Source organism: Phaenicophaeus curvirostris, chromosome 1 (genome assembly GCF_032191515.1).
Source record: "Phaenicophaeus curvirostris isolate KB17595 chromosome 1, BPBGC_Pcur_1.0, whole genome shotgun sequence".
Taxonomy (NCBI): Eukaryota; Metazoa; Chordata; class Aves; order Cuculiformes; family Cuculidae; genus Phaenicophaeus; species Phaenicophaeus curvirostris.
Window position 1 is genome coordinate 128,067,876 of NC_091392.1, and position 23,471 is coordinate 128,091,346.

Here is a 23,471-nt window from a genome sequence, read left to right on the forward strand (position 1 = left end):
CGCCAGGATGTGAGGCAAAGTAAGAAGGATGGTTTCTGTCTCATCTACTATAATTGTCATGTTTAACTTCACCTTCTTTGTCATTCAGATTGGTCACTGGGGTGTTCCATGCTGTCATTCTGTAAACAGAAGGAAAGGACATATTTCCTTTTGCCGTCCTTCTCTTCCATAAAAGGCAAAAATCACAATAAGCTCCATTTACACAGTTCTTTGTTCTATTAAACACACTTGACAGTCTCTTTCTCTGGCTGCCAGACCAAATCAGGAGATCCTTTGCATCATTTCAGGTGTGTGCCTCTGAACAGCTGACCTTTGTATCACTTAACAGAGCTAGCCTGAGAAGTGCTTAGAGGGCCAGAGCATCATTGTTTTATACATCGTCAGAGTGGTACATCTTTTGGCCAGTGCCATAAATTGTCTGAAGAGAGAACAATCCAGAATAAAGAATAAAACTTAATTTACTAAATAACAGCTCAAAACAGAAAGCTCTGTAAAGCTCACAATGTATTCCCCCCTTTTCCTGACCTTTTAAGCTATTTAGAAACAATTAGTTCCCTGCTCTGAATGGAGTTAATTTTATCACAAATGCTTATTTTTGTTTTAACAGCTTAAGTTTACACAGCTCTTCCTCATCCCTAAATATTTTTCTGGTTTAGAGTCTTGATTTGATGCCAGCATGGCTCTAAGTCTGTTGGTGAATTAAGTCTGATGTTGTATGGTCTCTTTTTAATCCCTGTTTGAGGTAATCTGTTTTGGTACGTTTCAAAATGTTGCTTTCAAAAGACCTGTAACTGGCATAGCAGGAGTGTTTGAAATGTCTTGAGAAAACTAATCTCTCTTATATACCCATAGAGGAAAAAATGTGTGTGAAGTGCAAAATTTCTCCATGCAGTGTTGTAAGAATTTAATCTTCATGAATATGAAATTATCCTGCATTTTTAAGGAGCATGAAGCAACAGAGAATCTTATAACTCTGAGTGTTTTTAAATAGCTGTATGTCAGTAGTCCCAAATCTTGTCCCTGCCAAAAGTTGGGACTGATTGGCTCCTAGGAATTTTAACTTCCTTCTGCTGCTGCTGCCCTTGTTGATATTTCAAGGAGCTTACTACGAAAGTGCACTCAACACTCAGATTTGAGCTCTCCTTTGTGGTGCTACAGATGATTCAGCAACAATAAAACTAGGTAAAAGAATTGCTTATAGAGCCAAAAATGGGAAGAAACACTTCCAAAAGTCTTGTGTTTGGAGAAATTTTAAATATCTGAAAAAAATTCCTACTATTAGGACTGGTGTGATAGTAGGCATATTAGTGAGCATCTTGTTCGTAGCTTGTTAGCTCTCCAAATGCTGACAAAGAGCTCACAGATTCTAGAAAAGCTGCTGTTAAAAAAATAAAATAGTAAGTGGTCTGATTACTGTAGCTTTTATCCTATCGTGGCTATATTTGGAGTATTTAATAACTTGACTTAAAAGAAAAGCAAAATGTGCTCAGTATTTCCTAGGATAGATAGCAGTTTGCTGAGGTGCTGGTCTTACCTTAGTGCTCAAATTCACAGCTGTACAGCTGTTTCAGATTGCGTGGGTGTGTTGGTCAACATCATCACAAGACTGTGCCAACAGAAATTCTCTTCAGTTTTTAATACCCATTTAGCAACCTGACCTCCTTGCTAACTGTAGCTCTTCTTGAAGGAATTGTCATGTTTAAAATTTATGACATGACGGTCTAGGCCCCTCAGGTTCCTGCTTGGTTCCCAGCTGTATCTGTAGGCTACATTTGTCTTTTGGGAAAACTATCTGCCCTGCTCTGTTCTCCTACTAGGCTGTTTGCAGTAATGGGTAAAAAAAACCACATGAAAAACTGAATTAAAAAAAAGGAAAAAGAAGCGTAGTTGGAAGAGAGACTTTTTTTTCCATTTTTAAGAGGAGAGATCATCTCACCCATCAACCATCCCTTCCTTGTGAAGGCAGGACTAGAGAGGCCAGTGCAGCTGCACTTGGCAGGATTGCTCTGAGAGAATTACTGACATAGATAAGCTGATATATGTATATTTATATGTATATATACCAGGGAACAAGGGTGGCTGCAATTTCTTTATCTGTACAAACCAGAGGTGTTTATCTCATGTACCATGGGAAGAAGGTAAGAGAGAGCCTCCTTAGCACATCTGTAAGAGTAAGATCATGTTAGACTATTTTTTGCGGGAGTGTTTTGTGCTTAAGCATTGAATTATTGTTTCTTAATGTTACTCCATGTCTTCATTTTATTTAGTTTGTTCTTAGTTTCCGCAGCATATAGTCCTCCTCTTCTGTTACTTTCACCTCTTGCCCTCAGCCACGAAGTGCTAAAAGCAAAAGCACACTAGTTCTTGGAAAAAGCAGTGCTTTTATTCTTACTTATTTATTTTATTTAAGTCCAGAGGGCTCCTCAGTTTGTGTCAGTCAAAAAGATATAAATGATGTCATTCTCGTGGTTGATCAGGAAGAATTCTTTTAATTTGGAAGGAGCTTTGTAAGACTGGCCTCTGTATCTGCCCACTCAAATGCAGTATATTTTGGATAGGTATCACTTCAGTCTGTTCTGTCCTCACTTAAAAAGGAAAAAAAAAATCACAAAAACCAGCTGTTATTTCCTATGTTGCTTTCATTGTGAGGACTTTATGCTGAGGCATAGCTCTGTGGCAGCATAAAGAATGAAGTGACTCTTGGATTATCATCAAGCACAGAGAGGTGATGCTAGGGAAATCTGTTGTAAGCCTGGAACAGTTTCTGATACAAAGTGCAATGTCTCATCATAGAGGAATGGTCATAAAACATGAAGATACTATAATGAAAAACAAGGGACAACCCAGAAACAAAAACCTAATTCTTATTGAAGGCCCCTTAGGTTTCTGATCTCTTTCATGCAGGCTTCAAAGATCTGGAAGACCATGTGAAACCCGTTGTAATACCCATAATTACTTCCATATTTTACTTCGATCTAACTGGCCAAGGTCCAGGTCATCTTCTGGCACAATTAGTGATGCACAAAACCTATTTTAATTAGTTATTTTAAAGATAGCTTTTCTGTTCATTTCAGGATGTGGCTAAGAGTGGTCATGGATTCTATCAGTTAAAATCCAGTTGCTTGTGGAGGGAGGTTTCTTTAATGCTCCTTCCCTCCATCACGGAGTAGTTCAGTGAGATTTTGGCAAGGATGAAAGAAGGAACCTTTGACAAAGGATAATTTTCCAATCCCATATTAAGAAGATCTTTTGTTCAGCAAAGAGTCACAACAAGGTGTAGGAATAAGAAAGTGGCATTCACTTTTCCGTTTTACTTGCAGAGATTTATACCTCCCTGGCCTAATTAATTTACCCTTGCATTTCTGAGTGCCTCTGCGTTGTGGAATGACTTGGCTATGGATAACCACTGCCCTCCTGCCAACCGCAGCACAGAGCAGGATGGCAGTGAATGCTTGAATTCCCTGGTTATTGCTTCCATGAGCTCTAGAAAAGAAGGACCACACAGAATTTATGTTACTGATGAAAGGAATACTACTTTTCTAACTACTATAATAAAGGAGTGAAGCCAGATTTGAAGTTTTTCCCCTAGGGCCCTTCTTGGGAAAATATAGAAGTCCAAGTAAAGAGATCAAAACCCCTGCATATTTAAGAAAACAATTGTAATATTATTATTTACTATACTTTTAATTTAGAATTCTGCACAACTTATGCAGAACACATGATTCCCAGTTCCATTTCCTAGCAGCACCTTGGTGTTAAAACCAGTTTAACAGATTAGCCCCTTGCATTTTGGATTGTGAATTGTGCCTCTATGGCATAGGACTCATGCTGGTTTCTGTGGTTCATCAGTTGCCCTTGAAGAAGTGGCACCTGGAGGTGTTTAAGGCACGGGTGGACGAGGTGCTAAGGGGCATGGTTTAGTGTTTGATAGGAATGGTTGGACTCGATGATCCAGTGGGTCTCTTCCAACCTGGTTATTCTATGATTCTATGAAGTTGTTACATTTTACTGGGCAGTCATGTTGCTAAGCAGTGAATCACCAGGAAGACAAGAAGAGCCCCCCAAGACAAGTTGCTGCTCACTAGCATGGCAGAAGGCTGTTGAATGGAGACTGTCTGTTTGTTAAAACCAAAGCCATCGCTTGAGTTGGGGAGGCAAAAGCAAAATACTCAATTGTTAATATTAAAAATTGTATTCAGAAAGATTTTCATTGGCTTCAAAATATTTTTTCTTTAGATAATTCCTCTATTTGGTTTTGAAGGGTTGTTCTAGTGTAGGCTGGAAAGGACATTCAGATGCTTTCAGCTCAAGAACACTACTTAATTCAGTTTCTGTTGCTTATACACATCAGAGGATTGTAGAAATTGAGGAATTACATACTATTTGGAAAACTTCCTACGTGCTCCACATCTTGCAGCCCTTTTTTAGGGATCCAGTAGATTTTGCTCGATCTTAGTGCTATTTCTTTCCTTTTGGCAGAAATACAGATTACTTGTTACCAAAGGGAAGCGAGAAAGAGATTTGCGTATAGTCTTTTCTTGATTTTAGGTGTAAAGAATCTTTCTTCTGTACTGGTAGCCTCTTATGATGAAAATCCGTTACAATCACTTTGTGGACCATGACATAAAATGAATTAAGAAGATAAGCTTACTTCACATTTTCCTTTCTTTGACTTGTAATATCCATGACTGTGGTATCACAAATGTTTGTCAAGGGAATGTGAGGATTTGAGTTGGTCACTGTCAGGTAGAATTAGTGCTATATTAGCAGCAATTGCTGTGGTTTTCCTGGAAACATAGTTAAGTCATTCTGCATCGTGGAAAGGAAGATTTAAATTGTCTGGGAGACTGTTTCATTTGGAGGAAACTTCAGTGGGTCACTTTTGCTGCTAGTGAGTGTTTGGCCTGTTTCTGCACTGTTCTTTAAAGTGGCTGAAGCATCATCAGATTGCATCTGTGGCCTCTGCTATTCAAACAGCAGATATTTCCAGATAATTTTTTCCTATTCACTGAGAGAAGTAATGTAAATCAGAATGTCAGTTTTGATTTATTATATTCCTAGAGGATAGTATGCATGGGCGCTTTTCTTATGAGGCTGTCTATGCTGCAGAGAGATTTAATTTTCAGTAGGGAGCATATTATGCAGCTTATTTGATTGCAAATTTGTTTAAATAGCTTTCAGCTTTATATTTCCTAGTTAGGTAATGTAGCTTTAGATACTAATTGCATAATTTGCTTGATATGAGTCGCACAGATTTAAGGTACAGTGCGCCTGGTCTGACTGCTTGTTAGCTTTAAGTGGCTTTATACAATAGCTGCCCTACAGCTGAATTTAACTCTTTGGTTTACTGAGTTCTGAGTTTTTTGTCTGAGAAGATGCATTTTCTTGGTGCTCAAGGAATGGCCATCTTCATTCATGAAGTTTTTATGCTGGAGTATGCATGTTTTGTGTATTGGTGTAAGTTCTAACTGGTACACCAATGTGATGAAATAAAGCAATTTTAAAAACTCAAAAATGAGTGCATGGCACAGAGAGCACCTTCTCTACTTGTTTCTGGTTTGTTTTTTTTCCTTTAGAGGATGGTGGGTGGGATCATTTCCCAGTGACAATCGGTTTTGAAAATAGTGAGCTTCACGCCTAAGATTCCTACTTTCATCCCTCCTTTCACAGGCCTAAAAGATGCTACAGGCTCTGAGAGTGATGGTGGTGACTCTTGCAGCACAAAATCGGAAGGAGCCAACGGAGGCACGACAATCCAACCCAAAAAGGTCAAGGGTGTTGGCTTTGGAGATATCTTCAAAGACAAACCTATAAAGCTACGACCAAGGTCAATAGAAGTTGAAAATGACTTTCTCCCAGTAGATAAGGTACGTGCGATTTCTGAGTTCTCTCTTACTGTTGGTTTAAAGAACTTTTCATCCTAAAGTTCTGAATCCTGTCACTGGCCAAAACTTGAAGCTTTATGATCATTATTTCCTAATCTTATGTGGACAAGACTCTGCTTTTTTTTTAGTTTTGCTGCACACCAGGAAGTGAATTCCAGTGAGGTTAGCTCCTTGCAAGAACTGTTTCTCTGCTTAAAGTTTTACTCTTCTTTTTGAACCTCTATCTGTTTAATCGGCCTTTTTTCTAAGAAAAAAATACTTTAGAGAACAAGACTGGAGAAAAGCTATTGCTAATTCTTAGGTAAGCAAAGAGGGAGATACTGTCACTGTGCCATCAGTTTACTTCAAAAAAATGAGGCTTTGGCAAATGCCTAAATACCTCAGCTTAGCACTGGAATTGTTGATTTAAAAGATGCTTTCAAAAATCACCTGGCTTTGTTTAAAGGGATTAGGAAAGGAGCATATTTTTATGGGTCTGTTCTAAGTGACATAAAAAGAAACCCCTGAGGTTAACACTTGGGGAAAAAAATTTACTTTCTGAAAAATTGAATCAGACCATTTTTATTTGAGAGCACTCTTTGTTCCAAAGTCTCCAAAACTGTCATGAAATAAACTAGAAATAGAGAGAGTTAAGCAAAATGAGGTGTTTCTAATAAACTGGAAGAGGCAAGCTTTAAAGAAAAAAATACCTAAAAAGGGATTGATGATGCTAAGGTGTGTTCATTGGGCAAACAAACAAAAAAAAAAAGGCATTGCTTCCTAATGAAGTAACAACTGAAGAAAAATCCATGAAATCTCTCCTTTAAGTGAACAGTTGGGTTTGGAAAGGGTTGCTGATATGATGAGAAGTGTTAGGAGGCTTCCACAGCCTGGAGTTCTGCTATAGGTGTAATTATGTGATGCATTTTCTTTGGCTCCACCGTGATTTTAAGAAGCTCCCAGGCAGCCACTCTTGTTCCCTGGTTTGGAACCAAGCACTTTGGGAATTACATCTTTTGGTCCACAAAGCTTTTGGTTTTTAACCCAGATCATTCAGTGACCTGATCTATGGCACAACACCTATGCCCACATCTGCCCTGTGTAATAGTGGTACAGCAGAAGGGGAGATCCTGCCAAGGCATGGCGGAAACTTAAGTTAGTTATGCTGAGGAAAATTTGGTTAATGTTTTACAGTAGACTGCAATTTACATTCCATATAATGAGAGTATTGAAAAGCTGGGATATTCTAAGTAAAGGCAAAAACTAGATTGCATTACTTATTGACCGTTGCTGACTTCTTCAAAGCATGCATGGTACCCTGCTTGCCTTCTTTTTCTGGGTGGGCTTCTTAACTCATGTGTGGGGCTTTGTTAATGTGCAGGACTGGGAGCAGCTGAACTGTATTCCAATGGCATTTCAACAAAGGAGCCACCCTGGCATACAAGACAGGATCAGGACAGGCCTGTCAGTGTTCACTGAACACTAGCTGATGAACCTTCCTGCTGCCAGATTCATGGATTGGGGTAGAGAGCAGTGAAGGCAGAGCCACAGAGCCATCATGATATCTATCTGCAGCATGGTTTATTTGTGACCCTGACAGACAACCTGCTGGTGTTTAAGGTCTGATTGGGCCTTGTGAAAGCTTTGCAAGTATGCTGAAAAATAATTTTACCTGCATTTGAGCTTGGTTAATAAAAGGCTTCTTTTTTCTTTACCTCATTTTGGAGGATGATTATTTTTCTAATTTGATGGCTACCTGTGATCTTGTTCTTCCGAGTCCCATGTGAGGAAAATTGCTTTATATATAGGAAGCACCTGATAGCAGGCAGACTTAAACGCATGCATGGCTGTACTAAAACCTTTTGGTTTTATCTGACTCAGAATATAAAAAGTCCTGTAACAGGAAATATATATTTTAATATCACAGTTCTGCAGGAGCTGAGCTTTAAATTATTAATTTGCCACATCTAGGTATGTGAAGGAAGTACTGCTGGAAGAAAATTACCTGAGATAAACATACTATTATAATTTACATAATTTATATAATTATAATAGTATATCTATTATTTAATTATAATGGTATTTATAATTAGTATATAGCAAGAATTCACTTGTAAGGATGATGCATATGTAGACATTGAGCAGAATTCAAGTGTTGTACAAAATTCAGTTCTCCCAGGTCTGATATAGACAGAATTTACAAATGACAAAGCCCTGTTAATGACACATGAGAATTTATTGTTTCTGCAGTTTTACTATAATTGTAACTGTCTCTACAGTACTGATTTTAAATGGGAACTGATAAAAATAAATTACATCTCCCTGGAGTTCCTTGTTTTAATGTGAAGTGTTCACGAAGTGCTTATGAAGTGGCCTTCATTCCCTGAAGGGAAGTCTTATTCGGCTTTATAATAATGAGACGTCTTACCTTTGTTTTTTCACAAAGAACAAATATTTGTGCAGTGTAAGCTAGCCAAAATTTAAATATAGAATTTTCAGAAAATTTCTAAAGTTTTCCATCCTACCTTACATACCTTCCTTCCTCTGCTTTCAGATTTCTCCTAAAGTTGTCATGGTTAGTGGAAGATAATGGCTTCGTTTTTATCAACACACTCCATTATTTGTGTTTCAAATGTGTAGGTAACTTAAAGCAACACTTTGCTGTCCTTGCTGTTTTCCCGTCTGGAGTCAAGATGGTTAACCTTTAAGCGGTGCCATTCTGAGGCTTCTGCCTATGGTCTTTGCCTGCTTGTAGTACCAAAACATGATTCACTGACACAACATTTGGTTACAATTGCAAAACTTTGAACCTCCCAACTACTTCTCTCTTTGCTACAAGAGAGCATCTTCATTCTTTGCCATTTTAATGCTGGCTGAAAGAGAGAATCGCACGTTAAGTTTGTCTTTCCGAGCAAGGTCATATTTAGCTTAATCGTTCTTTACCTGGATCAGAAGTATTGCAATGGATAATGCAGAGTACCATACTGGTACAAATTTTTCTCTAGCTATGTAGTTGTTCAAGGGAACTTTGCCCTGTTATGTGCCTTGCTCATTTACAAGTAGCCTCAGTTTTTCAATAACTTTTAAACTTTTGAAGAAGCAGAAACAATGCTTTCCTTAATGTCTTCTTTTTCTTGGAGAAGAGAAGACTTCCGAGGAGATCTTATAGCAACCTTCCAGTACCTGAAAGGGCCTACAAGAAAGCTGGGGAGGGGCTGTTAGCAAAGGCTTATAGGGATAGGACAAGGAGCAATGGGTATAAACTGGAGAGGGGCAGATTTAGACTAGACATAAGGAAGAATTTCTTCACCATGAGAGAGGTGAGGCACTGGCACAGGTTGCCCAGGGAAGCTGTGGCTGCCCCATCCCTGGAGGTGTTCAAGGCCAAGCTGGATGGGGCCTTGGGGAGCCTGGTCTGGTGGGAGGTGTCCCTGCCCATGGCAGGGGGGTTGGAACTAGATGATCTTTAAGGTCCCTTTCAACCCAAAGTACTCTATGATTCTTGATACATCTGTTGATAAAACATTTCCTATATTACTGTAATGACGCTGTAATCTTTTTGATTTAAAATATTTCCTAGCAACTACTGATTTTTTTTAAAGCATCAATAAATTCCTGTGAGGATTTTATAATGTTGGATTATTTAACTCAAGGTAATTACTATGGAGAACATCGGTTCCATTTATAGAAGAATCAACAGTGTTTCACTTTGCTGGCATTTTCACTTGGTGTTCTAATATGTTTTTAATTTTATGAATCATAGTTATATAGATCATATTCACACAGAGCTGATATGAATTATTGGGGTGCTAAGTTAAGAAGGCTTTGACATAAATACTGGTAGGAATGGATCGTTGCCAGTTAAGGAGAAGCAGATGCCATTAGACTTTCCTGTAAATCACAAGGCAGTTTGATGTGCTCCAAGTGTTAGCCCAATGGTAACAATGTAGGACAGAGTGGCCGTTGTCTTTTAAGGTAATCAATAAACTTGCTAACAAAAGGCAAAACTGAAGAATTGTGTGAAACCCTATTGGTTTTATTGGTGTGCAGATTTCATTGCTTTGCAGTGAGCTCACAGAAGCAAATTATCTTAGGGAAATTAATGATGCAGTAGTGGGAATTTAATTCCAGCAGTGCCATCAGAGCTTTTTTAAAAAATATTATAGGATCAAATACTTAAGCACTGTAGCTTTTTCATTGCCTGTTTGTGTTGATGAATCGTCTACTGGCTGTGTTTATCTAATATCAGATTCCTGAGGCTTGGCTCTGTCAAATTCCCATTAGTGATAGGTGGGAGTGAATTAAATTACAATGCTGCATGTGACTGAGCACATAGGTTGCCAACAGATGAATTTTTAAAAGAAATACAGATATGTATAAGCATGTTGTGTCTCCTGAGAAAATACAGTGTAACACGCTTAAAGTAGCAGAAGTTGTGTGGTCAGATAGAAATGTCTGTTTCATGTGCCCTTCTTCTGCTTGTGAGGTTCAAAATATTTAAACAGATGTTCATGCTTTTTTCTTTTTTCGTTTCGTAGCAGCTTATCTAAAACCTCCGTTTCTTGGTTGGACTTCCTTGCAATATGATCTATATGTGCTTCCATTGTTTGAACAAGCTATCACTTTTTCCTCTCCTGTATCTAGAAGTCAGCCACTAAAAGTATAGGAAAATTAATTCAAGCAATAGATTCCTTAGTCTGAGTTAACTATATGAGGCTTGTCTGCAAGTTGAGGATTCAGCTAGAAATGCTAAAAACCACAATAGATTTTTAAATAAACCCTGAAATAGAAAGTCTTAAAAAGCCATTTTTATCTTTCAGAAAACTGCCCTTACTTCAGAAGACACAAGAGTATTTTTTTTAATTTTCCATTTGAGTTATATTTGTAGTTTTCTTCAGGCAGGACGTTCATAGTTGGCTAGTAGTGATGACTTTGAGCGGAGCTAGATTGCTTTAACGGCCTTTGATGAGGTCATATTAATGTTCGCTAGAACTTAATGTCCATTATATACTCAGCCTCAAAGTGGGGAATATTGCAGCCACTGTAATGATTTAATATAGAGGGGGAGTCTGTCATGGGTGTAGATCCAGCTACTTGTATGATGCAGTTAAATGTGTTTGGGGATCCTTCTCGCTGCAATACACTGAATTTAAACAGAAATTCTTACTTCTGTATATATTTAGTATGTTCGGGAGGGAAGAAATGGAGAAGAAATAATGGAAGTAGACACGAGAGCTAGAAGGGCTAGAAGCTCATGTCAGTTATTAAGTCTACCTGTCCTCTGCAATAAGATAGAGATTCATAAACTCTGAGACTGAGTGCCCGCAGGGTCTGAGTTTCTATTTTGAGCCAGTGAGCTTGGGACCCAGAAACTGGGGTGAACGCATTGTGCAGACGGTCGCATCTTTGTTACACCTGTTCTGGCAGTTCCTGCCTGGTTGCTTGTAGAAGACGTTTTCCCCTCCTAATTTTCAGTTGTCATTGAAAAAGAAATCCTCAAGAGATGCAATTTGGAGGCTCCTCCTGGCATTTTTAAACTGGGTAATGATGTGCCTGTATTGCAAGGCTTCCTGCTACTTACTTTTCTCCTCCGATGCCTTTTGAGTTGCTTGCTCCCCTAACAGAAATGTTGAAGCCAGTGTTCAAAATACCGAGACAATGAAAAAATGGATGTGAGCAAAACCACCTGGTATTGAATACAAATGTTCTTAAAAATGCCTGCTGAGTTGGAGGGTGTGACGTGGCTCTCTTCTGAGTGTGTGTAGTGCTTTGCACTTGAAAGCACAGCTTTCTGGTGTTTGTTTATTTGAAGCCAGCCATGGGCGATGGCAGCAGTGGTCACAGCAAGCATCAGCACTATGTCAGCCTGTAAGAACAAGGGGGAACACTCAGCTGTTCAAGCAGCATTTGTGTTTTGCTTTCAAGTTGCTGTCTGCTGTAGTCTGGCATCCCTGCCCTAAATGTTTATTCTAATGCTGTCTTGTGAGGAAAGCTACAGGGGAGAAAGGATCCTGGCCCTTTCTGCAGCTGTCATGAGAGCCAGGCTGCCTGCAGCGGGTGCTTGCTCCTTCACTGGTGTAACTTCCCATTCATTTCACTGTGGAAACAGGATTTATGTGTTTCTTTCATTATGCAAAAAAATAGCACACATTTGCAAATGGTGGCTGATGTTCATGGGGCACTGTGAACGTTATAAATAAGTTCTTTAGAATATTGTTACCCTTTATGGGATAACTAATTCACAGCAATAAGAAGAAACAATAGGGGAAACAACATGTCTGGTTCATGAAATGAGTGACAGTCATAAAGCAGCATGCCCGTTTTGGGGAGGCTGACTCAAGGACTTGGCACCAAGGGAATAGAACAGGAAATGGAAAATTAAATTTAAAGTGAGGAACAAATTTTTTAACCCTGGCTGGCCATGAGTCTCTGCCTGAGTCACTAAACTGTGCAACGTTGAGTGAAAAGTGACTTCTGATTTCTGTACTTCCTGCCCTTCCCTGCTATCCCATTAGGTATCTGTGCTTTCATGTTTTCTTACTTTGATTTGTAAAATGTTGGAGCTGCCTGAACAAAGTTGTCCGGGTATTGGTGACGTGGTTCAACTGTCGCATCAGCCTGCACTATCCATTTTTGGTGGAGGAGCTTACCCACATAATGATTTGTGCTGCTTGTGATGTTTGTTTAGCTCCTGGACTCTAAATAAATGCAAGATAGTAATTGTCTGTGCCATGAGACTTTACTTGTATGTTATTGGTCTTTATTCAGAAAAGATTTGTCCCTATGAAACACATCAAGCATATGCAGGAAAACCATGTTGAACTTATGTTCGCAACTTGTGCTACTTGAAGAATATCTGAAAATAGAAGCAAACTGGTGTAAGAAGTATTGATAGTACCAGAAGTTACTCCTAAAAGTAACATGGAAAATCCGATCTGTTCTCGTGAGGCACATCGCTGGGTTTCTGCCAGAACGGGTTCTCTTAGAGGCGTGAGCTCTGGGAGGGAATACTCCTGACTTTTCAGTCATGGTTTTGATTAGGAAAACTTAGGATACTTCAGTCTGAAAAACATGAGATGTAGGTTTAAGCTTATGCAATTTTGTGTCATAATAGGGATAGGATGAAAGTCTTTATATTGTAAGTTGTTTTGGATCAGGTGATGATTGCTAGCTTGCTAATTACAGTAAACCTCTGAATTTCAATTGAGTCTATACCATTACCACACCTTATAACCCTACAAGCATTTAAATAGAAGAATCATTAAAACCCCTCAAAAACAATGCTTTCGTAGTTGAAAATAAACCCGATTTCCTCAATTCCACAGATTCTTGATGGAGACATAAACTGAATGTCCAGGAAAGATTTGTCTCATATTTCAACTTCAGGATGGTGAAAATGCTTTGGAAAGTAGTAGTACTGGCATGCAAGCTGTTTTTTTTTCCTGCTGATGCACTTCAAGAGAACTGATTCATGAATTACTGTAATATAGTATGTCTAATAATAGCAGTAAAATCTACCTAAGTAAAATCTAATTGATATAAATTCATATAAAAAAGATTTAAAATAGTGTAATTAAGACTTTAGGAATAAACAGTTTTATAAACTGTCTTACTGTTTGTAAGTAAAATGAATTTTTTTCTTGACCCACTTGTATTTTGTTGGATAATCAAATAACTTTGATTTTTAATTGCTGAGTTGATAAGTTTTTTAAACTTTCAAAAGATTATAAATATTCTATTGAAATAACTTTAATATTCCTAACACACGTGAGGTTTGAAAATTAAAAGAACAAATACAGTTATAAAAAAAATAATAAAATAACCTGTCTGACTTAGGAAATTACATAACTAACTTTCATGCCTCCTGAAGTATTAAAAAGACTGATGAAGATAAGCCAAACTGACTATAACCTGTCAATTACCAAAAGTAATATTTCTACCCTCCTCTTTTACTGTCTATTTAGATTCATTATTTTGTGGAGTTTTTATGAATGAGTTTCCTTTTTTTAAGTTTTCCATAGTCGAGAATTATATTTAAAAAGTCAAACCTGATTATAGTGCTTATACTTTATATACTAATAAATCATATAAATTAGAATTGTGTTACAGGTTATTCTTCTCTCTTAAAAAAAATACCAGGAGTTTTTGTTTTCTGGAACTGAATTTATTGATGTATTATAACTTTAAAATAATTTGTGATTGGAAAATGGGAATCTTCAGGAAGGAGATTGCAGGCTCAGTAAGCCTTCAGCCTTTGCTCTGAATTGCTCCTGAACCTGTTTTGCAGCTTGCTGCAGGCACAGGGAGTGTTACAGCAAGAGATGTTGCCTTTTCTGTGAGCCATTATCTCTTGCTCATTTCCATTCTTTAAAATATCCTGATATTTTTTCTGGACATTTATACTTGCAGTGATAGTCTTACTCAGATCAGTTGTGATTTGCTTCGGTATAAAGCCAAAAGGGATCTCAGTGATCATCTGACCCAAGCCTCTCAACTGGAATAGGACCAAATATATAAATAATCCCCAGGGAATGGCTGTTTTTTAAAATGTATCCAATAAAGTAAATCATATATCCTCCCACTGTTCTTGTATTTCATTGTTGTAGCAGAAAATATATTGTAATACCTTGGCTCTGCAAAATAACCTTTTTCTAGTTGTTTTTATAGGAACCATGTTGAACAATTTATAGTCCTCCTCTTTAAAATCTCTGTGCTGTCTAAGTTTATCATGGTCTTCTTTACACTGATTGGTACAACTAGAGAGAAGCATTTTTCTTGCTTTTATCTTTTTAATGTGTGAGCCAGCTCGAAGGCTTTTTTGTGTCCCATAATTGTTCTGGGGCTCCCATGAGAATGCATCTGTACAGAATGGGCTGTGTGTGTATAGGGAATACATTAAGTGCCCTTAAGTATGTCCATAGTAGATGTGTTTGCATGTAAATGCTTACTGAATAGTATGTACGGTCAAGCGAGAGTGAGAGTGTGTAGTATCTTGTGGCTTGCTTAAAAATAAATCTTTAATGTCTTCCAAGTTATCCGAGAAGCCCATGATGTATTTCCGTCCCTTGGCTAGTTTTTTTAGTCGTTTTAAAGTTGTATGTTTGTGAGGAGGCAGTATTAAGAATTTATAAGATTTTCATAGAACAGAGCATCATCTTAGTGATGTTTCTGTTTCTTGATCATCTCTCTTTAAAAACCAAAAGGCCTACAAAAACATAAAGGACATGAAATTTCAGCTTTTTTTTCTTTTTTCAACAGAGAGACCAGTACACTCAGAATTGGTCATAAGCTCATTCTCCTGTAGTTTCTTGCAAGGCTTTCTGTCTGGGCTGTTCACAAAAAGTCTGTACACGCTCATGTTGCCTTTGCTAGCTGTTGATCTCAAGAAGCCAGAAGAGACTAAGCTGGCTTGGGGAACCTCTTGCTGCGAGTGAGCAGAGGTAGGAAAAGCTCCAGATTTCCTGTGACATAAACAAGAAGAACCTTTGTTTCCCTCGGATGGCCTGGAGTGTGAGTCAGTGTCAGGGCTGGGCTCCTGCTCTCTGAGCTGAGCTCATGCAAGGAAGGGGCAGGACTCCAGGGCTGCTCTTGGACAATTCAAGCTGCTGAAAGGCAGCTTGGCTTCACAATGGGAGAGGAGGTATTTCTTTTACAATTAGTTGGTTTTGGGTTTTGTCTGTGGCTGTTTAAAACTGTATGGAAATATATATTCTGCAGAGCACAGGATTTGACTGTAGAGTTCCTTGGTTCTTCTGCACACTGTAAATTCTGGGTAGGTAAAAAGAGAAGAAGAAAAAGAGTGCTGGGGATCCTGAAGTCCATTTCTGCTGTAAAGGTCTGCATTAGGATAGGGAGTTACTTTTGTGTGAAAACATATTCTGTCCTGGCTCTGTTTAGCTTAAGTTTTTTTCCTTTCAGACTGTTTAGCCGTTAAACTTGCACATATGTTTTTTATTTCTATATGATTTGGTTTCAATTTTCTTATTCTAAAGAATAATGTAACTTTACAGTTAGATAAGACTAGTTGCACTGTCTTAAGGACGTGTTACTCTTTCAAATGTTTGCTTAGTAAATGAAGATTCACTCCCTCTTTTTTTTCTTTCCAAATGCATTAATAAAACTGCACTACTTTTTGGCAGAACAAAGTGGAGGAGATTTACTAATTCCTCTTCTGAGTGAGGTAAAATTTGGAGTCTTTTGTACAAATGAGGAAAACTGATACAAATGATTTTTGGAGAAAATGATACTGAAATAATAAAATCTAAGTGGAAATTGTCCTTTCCTTCAAGAAACACTGAGGAAAACTGGAGTCAACTGATGCTTTAAAATTTTTATAGAAAGCTGAATGGAGATGCATCAAATAAACTGTTTAATGATTTGCAGATAATTACTTTGGGGACTTCTAGAAGAAAAATGTAAATTTCTCTAACTTTTCACAGCTGAAGTCAGTAAGCTATTTTCAGAAATGAAACTACAAGTTTTTGAAGTTGCTTTTTCTCTTAAATGTACCATGTGTCTGTCTTTTTTTCTGCCTTTAAAAAAAAAAAGAGAAAAAAAGGAAAGAAGTAGTGCAAAAGGATCATGGACCAGCCAGGCACTCAGTGGGATTAAAAAGTCTATAGGCCAATTTCTAAAATGCCTTTTAAACTCCTTTTTGTGTGTGTTTCTGCAGGAGGTTAGTTGCATTTTGTGTTTCTAAAATAGTTCTTAAATGCTAGGGATATGAGCATATTATTACAGTTAGTTGACTAAGTGCTTCGTAAAAACTTCCCTAAAAGAAAGGAGGCTGGAGAAAGGACTCACCTCCTGGGGAGGAAGTCCTGCTGCAACAGTGACTGGTAGCCAAGTAGGAGCTGCTGGTGCCTGCTTTCTGCTGGGCACTGGGCTATTTGCCACACAGTGGCCACCCAAAGAGCAGTAGACTGCCATAGGCACAGCTGACAGTTTCTTATGCAGCAGGCTTTGTACCTAAAGCACTTGCTGAAAAGAAAAACTGAAAAGCATGATGTTGTAATTTACCATTTGTGTTTTGAATTTCAGAGATCATTCAAGGGAAAAGAGATGAAATTCAAGTCAGTTGAAAGAGAACTGGATGGAGATGATAATGTATTTTACTTTGTCACTCGTTTCTCTGCAGTTTTCCCTGGGAGAATTTAAAAATAAAAATATCTCCCTGTTTTGCCTCGGTAACTTCTGTCCTAATTTTAGTGGTGCGAAGAGGGGCAGAGGGGGAGGAGAGAAAAAAACCTCCTAAAAAATTAACATTAAAGATCATCTGAGGAGGAAAAAAAATACAATTCCAAAGTAGAGGAAATATTTGCTATGAGCACTAGGTCTAAGATTATCTACATGACAGTATGGGTTTAGTATTTTTTTTTAAATCATTGAGTATGAAATATGTAATTGAACTGCTACTTGACAGTTGTTGTCAGCATCACAAATTTCACAAAAAAAGCAAAGTGATATTGTTGCCACTTTAAAAAGGAAGTTATTATAGAAGAACCATTCCTGCTTATTGTTTTCCTAGATAATTTGTTTTTGAGAGATGAAAGTAGCTACACTGCTTTCCTTACTTCTGCTAAAGAAAGAGGAGATCCATGTAGCAGTTGTAAGGTTGATTAATTTTTATAATAGAGGGAGGTTCTATAACAGCGGTTTCTAAGCTGGCTGGTGCAATGTGGATCCTGCTAGCTACTAGCTGCAGTCTAGACAGGCATGGTTCTCCTGGGAGAGTAGGATGGAATTTCATCCACTCAGTGCAGATTGACTAAATTGGAATTGGATGATCTTGTTGGAATTAGATGATCTTTAAGGTCCCTTCCAACTCAAGCCATTCTAAAGGATTTTTCCTAGAGGAGATAGTAATTAATTGTGAACTGCAACCTGCAAATGGTAAAATTTGTGGTGAAGGGTGTGAGGGGATGTGATCCTTCACGTTTGTGTGAGCTACAGTCAGTAAAAGGGGAAAATGAAAAATAAATAAAGCAGGGAAGAAAGAAGACATATGTGGCTCAAAAAAAAGGTGTGTTACAAAAGCACTTTCTAGCATTGCAAATTTGCAACTTGAGGAAGAAAGAAAATGAGCTTGTTCATACAGCTCATTTTGATGTGCGCACTTTTAGTGCTTTGAGAGAAGGCCGTTTTGAACGTATTGTGTGGGTTTCATTCTGTATTTGCTATTTTTTTACCCCTAAATTTTATTTGCTAAAGTGTTTTTACTCATCGGTGATTCTAACATGGCTTGCTCCCTTTGTTTCAGCAGCATCTACCTAATCTAAACTCTTACATTCACTTTCTCACCATTAACCTTTTAGGAAGGTGGATTTTTAGTTCATTAGTGGTTTTTTAGTTCATTAGTGGTTTGAAACTGACAGCCTGGCAGCATCAAATATCAGGATTCCAAATTTTACAGAAATATGAATGTTTTAAAGTGTGCAAGTTAGGACACAGGTTTTTCTTCTGTCCAGGACATCAAACATATTGGTAGAAAAAAAGCCTCTCCACCCCTCTCTGTGCCCATGAGTTGAAATTTTAAGAACTTGTCAAAATACTGAGTTACAACAGCTTTAGAGTATGAACTCACCTGCTGGGAGAACAGGTTTGCCTCTGGAGAATAGTGATGTAAAAAGCAAAATGGGCACTCTTCTGCTCTCCAAGCTATCCCAGATTTTAATGAAAATAATGTTTCAATGTTCATACTTGTTCATGTTTTTGTTTCTATCCCCTTTCCCATCCAAGAAGTTAAACCAAAAGTTTTGCAGTGCATATTTTACTAATTTCTTTGAATGTTGTTTGAAATAACACATATTTCTCTGATGACTTGCATAACACTAAGGAAGATATTCTTCATCTGTGGTTTGTAAACTGCTGGTGGTCTGCTAAACACCTGGTAGTTTTAGTGCATGGATAGCTGGATGAGACATTTGGCTCAGGTCATTTCTTAATGGAGCTCGACAGCTGGAAACAAGAATTAAAGTAATTTTCTATTTAAGCAGTTCTGAAGTCATTGAAGAGATGTTTGTAGTTGTGAATGAGAAGTTAGGGATCTGGAAAACAGTCTCTATAATTAGATGTTTTCCCCACTGTGAAAGTTTGAATCTCTCCTTTTAATGCAAAAATATAAATTACATGACTGTGAAGGATATAAACAGTTACAGCTCACCATAAACATCAGTATCATCACTGAGGGGGCAGTGTGTATTCATACACTGAGATACTGAAATAATATGTGTGTGAAGACATCTTAAATCTATAGCATTTTCTCAGAGAAAGTTGGAGACAGTTAAAGACTTTTCAGACTGCTTGACAGAGTTGAATTTATTCAGGAGGTTGGTAAGTTGTTAGGAGCGCTTCACTGGTGGTTTTGTGGTAGATGAAGTCCACCTTACAGGTCAGAAAAAGTTTGAGATGGCTAAACAGGAAATGCAAATAATGTATTTCTGTAGTGTGGATTTATCTTTTTCGTTACAACAGCTGACTGTCTATCCAGTGTCTGCTTTAGACTCATATTTAGTCTACTTTTAGGCGCATAGTGGATTTTTCTGCTTCAGTGGGATCTACAAAAGAAGTCCCGGAGAAGCAAACTTGCACGTGCCATAAAGCATTCTCTAGCTGTGAAATTCCTTCATTGAAATTTTATGTAGGGGCCTGGAAATCAGAGGATTAAAATGAACCTGTAATAGTTACTACTTTAGAATTTTGAAGACTTTTCTAATTATATTCTCCATATATCTTTGTTCTTCCTATGAGTGTTGCATTCTTTTTAACTGAAAAACTTAGGTTGATGATATTTGGAGGCAGAGAGGAGTTGAAATGTTCCCTTGTGTTATCACTTTGTTTTTATGTCACCTTGCTTTACTTAGTTTTACTTTCTGAAGTGTACTCTATTTAGTATTCTATTTCTATATGCTAAAGAATAAGATTTCCAGGAAATGGGAAGATCCTAAGGCACCTCTATTTTAGATCAGAACTGTGCCTGGGCTCATGTCATGGCTTCAGACTGGAAGCCTGGAGAAGAGTGTGAGAAAAGGGGAACCATACAGAGAAATTCCTGTGACTTTTCACTGCCTCTAGTCAGTTTGAACTTTGTGTTTAATAAATGAAATGGATGGGTTTTTTCCTCATCAAATTGAGGAGTTGCATTTTCATTGCATGTAATATGTTTGCATCTGTAACTACTGTGAGAGTTCCATTTTACTGGATCACACATTGTAGGAAGGCGTTACCTCCCTTTGTTTGTTTTGAATGTGGTAGCTGCTAATTCCATCTAATTGCTCTTAATTTTTATTACTGGAAGAGGTAGTGAGTAAATCCTCCCAAAACACCTTCTCATTGCCCCTCCTGATTTTTAGACTTGTATCACCTATGTGTATCTTTTTTTGTTTTTTTCCAGAATGAGGAGTTTGTTCTGTAGGTTTGATTATTCTTTGTGACTCTCTCTTTACCAGTCCCTTCAGGGGCTGAGGTTGGTTATGTGTGATGGGGAAAGGAGGTACCACAGAGAGTGATCTAGATGAAGCATGGATTCATATAGCATTTAGATAGCGCTTTCTATTGCTCTTTATTGCTTTCCAAAGTATTAACAGTTATGTGTTTCAAAGCCCATCATTCTGGTCTAAAGTCAGCGTTTTAAATCCAGATATTTGATTTTACTTCTATACGAACTGTTTCCTTCTTTCTCCTTTTCTGGGTCATCTGTGAACATGTGGAAAACAAGAGACTTGATCTAGATCCCTGAGAGACTCCACTGGTCACTGTGGTGAAATCCTGCCTTTTATTTCCTGTCTTTCAATTGGTTGCTTATCTAAGTTAATAATTTTTAGAAAAGGATTAACAGTGAACTCTTTTAAATCTCTGTTTTGTTTTTTAGTATGCGCTTAGGTCACAATTGCAATCCTTTTCAGGAGCCACTACCAGCAACTTTTTTATTTGTGTGTTTTAATAGAATTTGCTGTGAATTGGTCATGCAAAGTAAAAAAGATCATCCCAGGCTTGTGTAAAAACAGCATTGTATTGCTGAAATGCCAGTATTTATTGGTTCAATAGCTGGATTTATAGGTTTATAGATAGATCTATAGATAGACAGATAAAGACAGATCTATAGATAGATTAGCTGTCTGCTGTCCTGCAGGTGATATGCATGGCCTACACAACTAACCTGTTTAAAAATAGCAATTATCATGGGATTCTGTGGACTGAATTTAGATATCTGTGATGTAGCTAGTACTCAAGGTTTCTTCACAGTCTGTAGACGAAAAGGAGAAGTCCTGATGAATTACATGCTAAAAGGACTGTTTACCTCCAGTGACAGAAGAGAAGTCTGCAGTGGCTGGCCCATATGTACACATCTTACTCATAGACGATGTTGAACTGAAAAGAGCTCCATCTTGAATAATTGCTTCAGAATGACACCATATTGTCATTTTACATCTGTTTGACGAAACCAGCTGAATGCCATTGTGCTGAGAAGTATAACAAGATCACATGTGAAATGGGGTAGACTCAGATGTAGTTACAACACAGCAGAAGCAAGGGTCTGTATGAAAACCCAAATGTTAAGATTTTCTAGCTTTTGAAAGGTTAAGTAAGAAATCATACTTAATGATCATTAAAATAAGAAGTAATTGTGAACAGCATATTAAATAAAATATGATTAATATTTCCTTGTTTGGGGACCTCTGTGCTGTTTCATTTGCTTTTCTTATGTTCTTACTCGCTTATTTGTTTTGATTCCAGTGCCATGACAGTGTATGACAGGTGCAGCAGTCGTATGACTGACTTTCAGTACAGTGTTTCAAGGACACCAATTGAGCCGAGTATGGTATAATGTAATCACAACCTGCTCTGGAACAAGCCTTAGAGTATTGTAGAAGGAGGTTGTAGAGAGGAGGGCGCTGGCCTCTTCTCCCAAGTGACAGGGGACAGGACAAGAGGGAATGGCCTCAAGCTCCGCCAGGGGAGGTTTAGGCTGGACATTAGGAAAAGATTCTTCACAGAAAGGGTCATTGGGCACTGGAACAGGCTGCCCAGGGAGGTGGTTGATTCACCTTCCCTGGAGGTGTTTAAGGCACGGGTGGATGAAGTGCTGAGGGGCATGGTTTAGTGTTTGATAGGAATGGTTGGACTCGATGATCCAGTGGGTCTCTTCCAACCTGGTGATTCTATGATTCTATGATTTAGACATGCTGGTTTTGTCGTCATTTCAGTTTTTTGAGTGTCATTCATATTTAGTTTTTTGAATGATGAAAAGGCCAGTAATACTGCAACCTCTCTTTGGGTTGCTCTGAGTGTGGTCAAAATGTGATATGCTAGTCCCAGGAATTATAAAAGCACACTATGAGATGCTCACCTTGCTTTCCCCGTGAGCTTAAGCTGGTATAAATAAGCGCTGCAACTGAGAGTTGCACCTTAGCCCTGTGACTATAAATTTTCCTCTCTCAGTTCTACCCAAATGTTTGTTCAACTGTGAAGATTAAAACTCTCCTTTGTTCTTTCTTCCCCTCTGCAATAGTTTTAATCAATTCCCACCTCTCCCCTTACAGACATGCTAATGTCTGGGCAGAGGGGAGGAGTGGTGGGAGGAATCCACAGCCAAGGGTGGCTCCATGGGGATATGGCCACCTTTGGTGGGTGGGTTTGGCCAGTGACCAGGCTTTTTGCTCTCTCTTGCTCACAGCAAATGAATTCTGAGACACCTGTGAGACACCAGTTATGAGTCATGCTGTCTGTCTGCTCATACTCAGAGTAAACTAGGGGCAGGAGAATAAAAAGTATTTTGCTTGCCTGTGCTTGCAACAGTCTCGTTGTAATTGAGGGCTTAAGGAGCATTTGTTTCCTGTCCCGTCTATTCACCTAACCTAGTTTTAAGGAAATTACCCTGTGTTGTGGTTGGAATGTCCTCATAAATGATGTCAATAGAAATGTTGGCAGCTTGGGTAGCAAGCGCTCTCTATATTAGCAGGGTGTGCGTTGGGCAGAGGTACCTGTCTAGTTGGTATTAAAAAATATTGGTAATTATAGTTCAGAAGCATAGGGGTGGTATTTCTACCAAAGTATAGCTTGGCAGAAATTAGATACAGAGGAAGAAACTATTTGACATGACTGAGACAATCAAATGTGCATGTAGTTGCTTAATCACACTTTCCCTAAAGAATTTCTGTTTTCTCTACAAAGTCTTCTTGAAATTTCCATTACCCTGTATTTAGTGGCATTTGGTGACCCTTTAGGTAAACTGTTCACTGTGTCCTTTTTGGAAACCCCAGGACAGCAATGTTTTATTGTGCTGTCACAGAAGTCCTTTATGTGGAGTTGAATGTTGGTATCATGGGAAAAGCTGAAATGCTGGGCATTTCTCTTATTTTGTCTCTGGCAGAGTAAGGGCATTGTGACACTGAAAGCCTTTGGGGTTTTTATATTTGGGCTTTTTTTTTTTAAATAGTTTAAGGAAGTCCGGGTAGGATGGATAAATTTTCCTTAAGCACTTGAAATGTATTAGGAAAAAAGAAATTAATTTTGCTCCTGCCTCACAACATCAGCATTATATGTAGTCAGAGATAAACTTATTTATCTTTCTGTTCATGCAGAGCATCTAGTGACCATTTCTGCTTC

The 23,471-nt window shown here is 38.2% G+C and overlaps 1 protein-coding gene across 6 annotated transcripts in view; it reads left to right on the top strand.

The window, feature by feature from the left end:
- The window catches only part of SH3KBP1 (SH3 domain containing kinase binding protein 1), a 223,252-nt gene that overhangs the window by 132,654 nt on the left and 67,127 nt on the right, over window positions 1–23,471 (top strand). For all 6 annotated transcript variants that reach the window (XM_069874104.1, XM_069874125.1, XM_069874111.1 and 3 more), the window contains one exon: window positions 5,671–5,867. In XM_069874104.1, coding sequence (XP_069730205.1) covers window positions 5,671–5,867 — 197 coding nt within the window. The remainder of the gene's footprint in view (window positions 1–5,670; window positions 5,868–23,471) is intronic.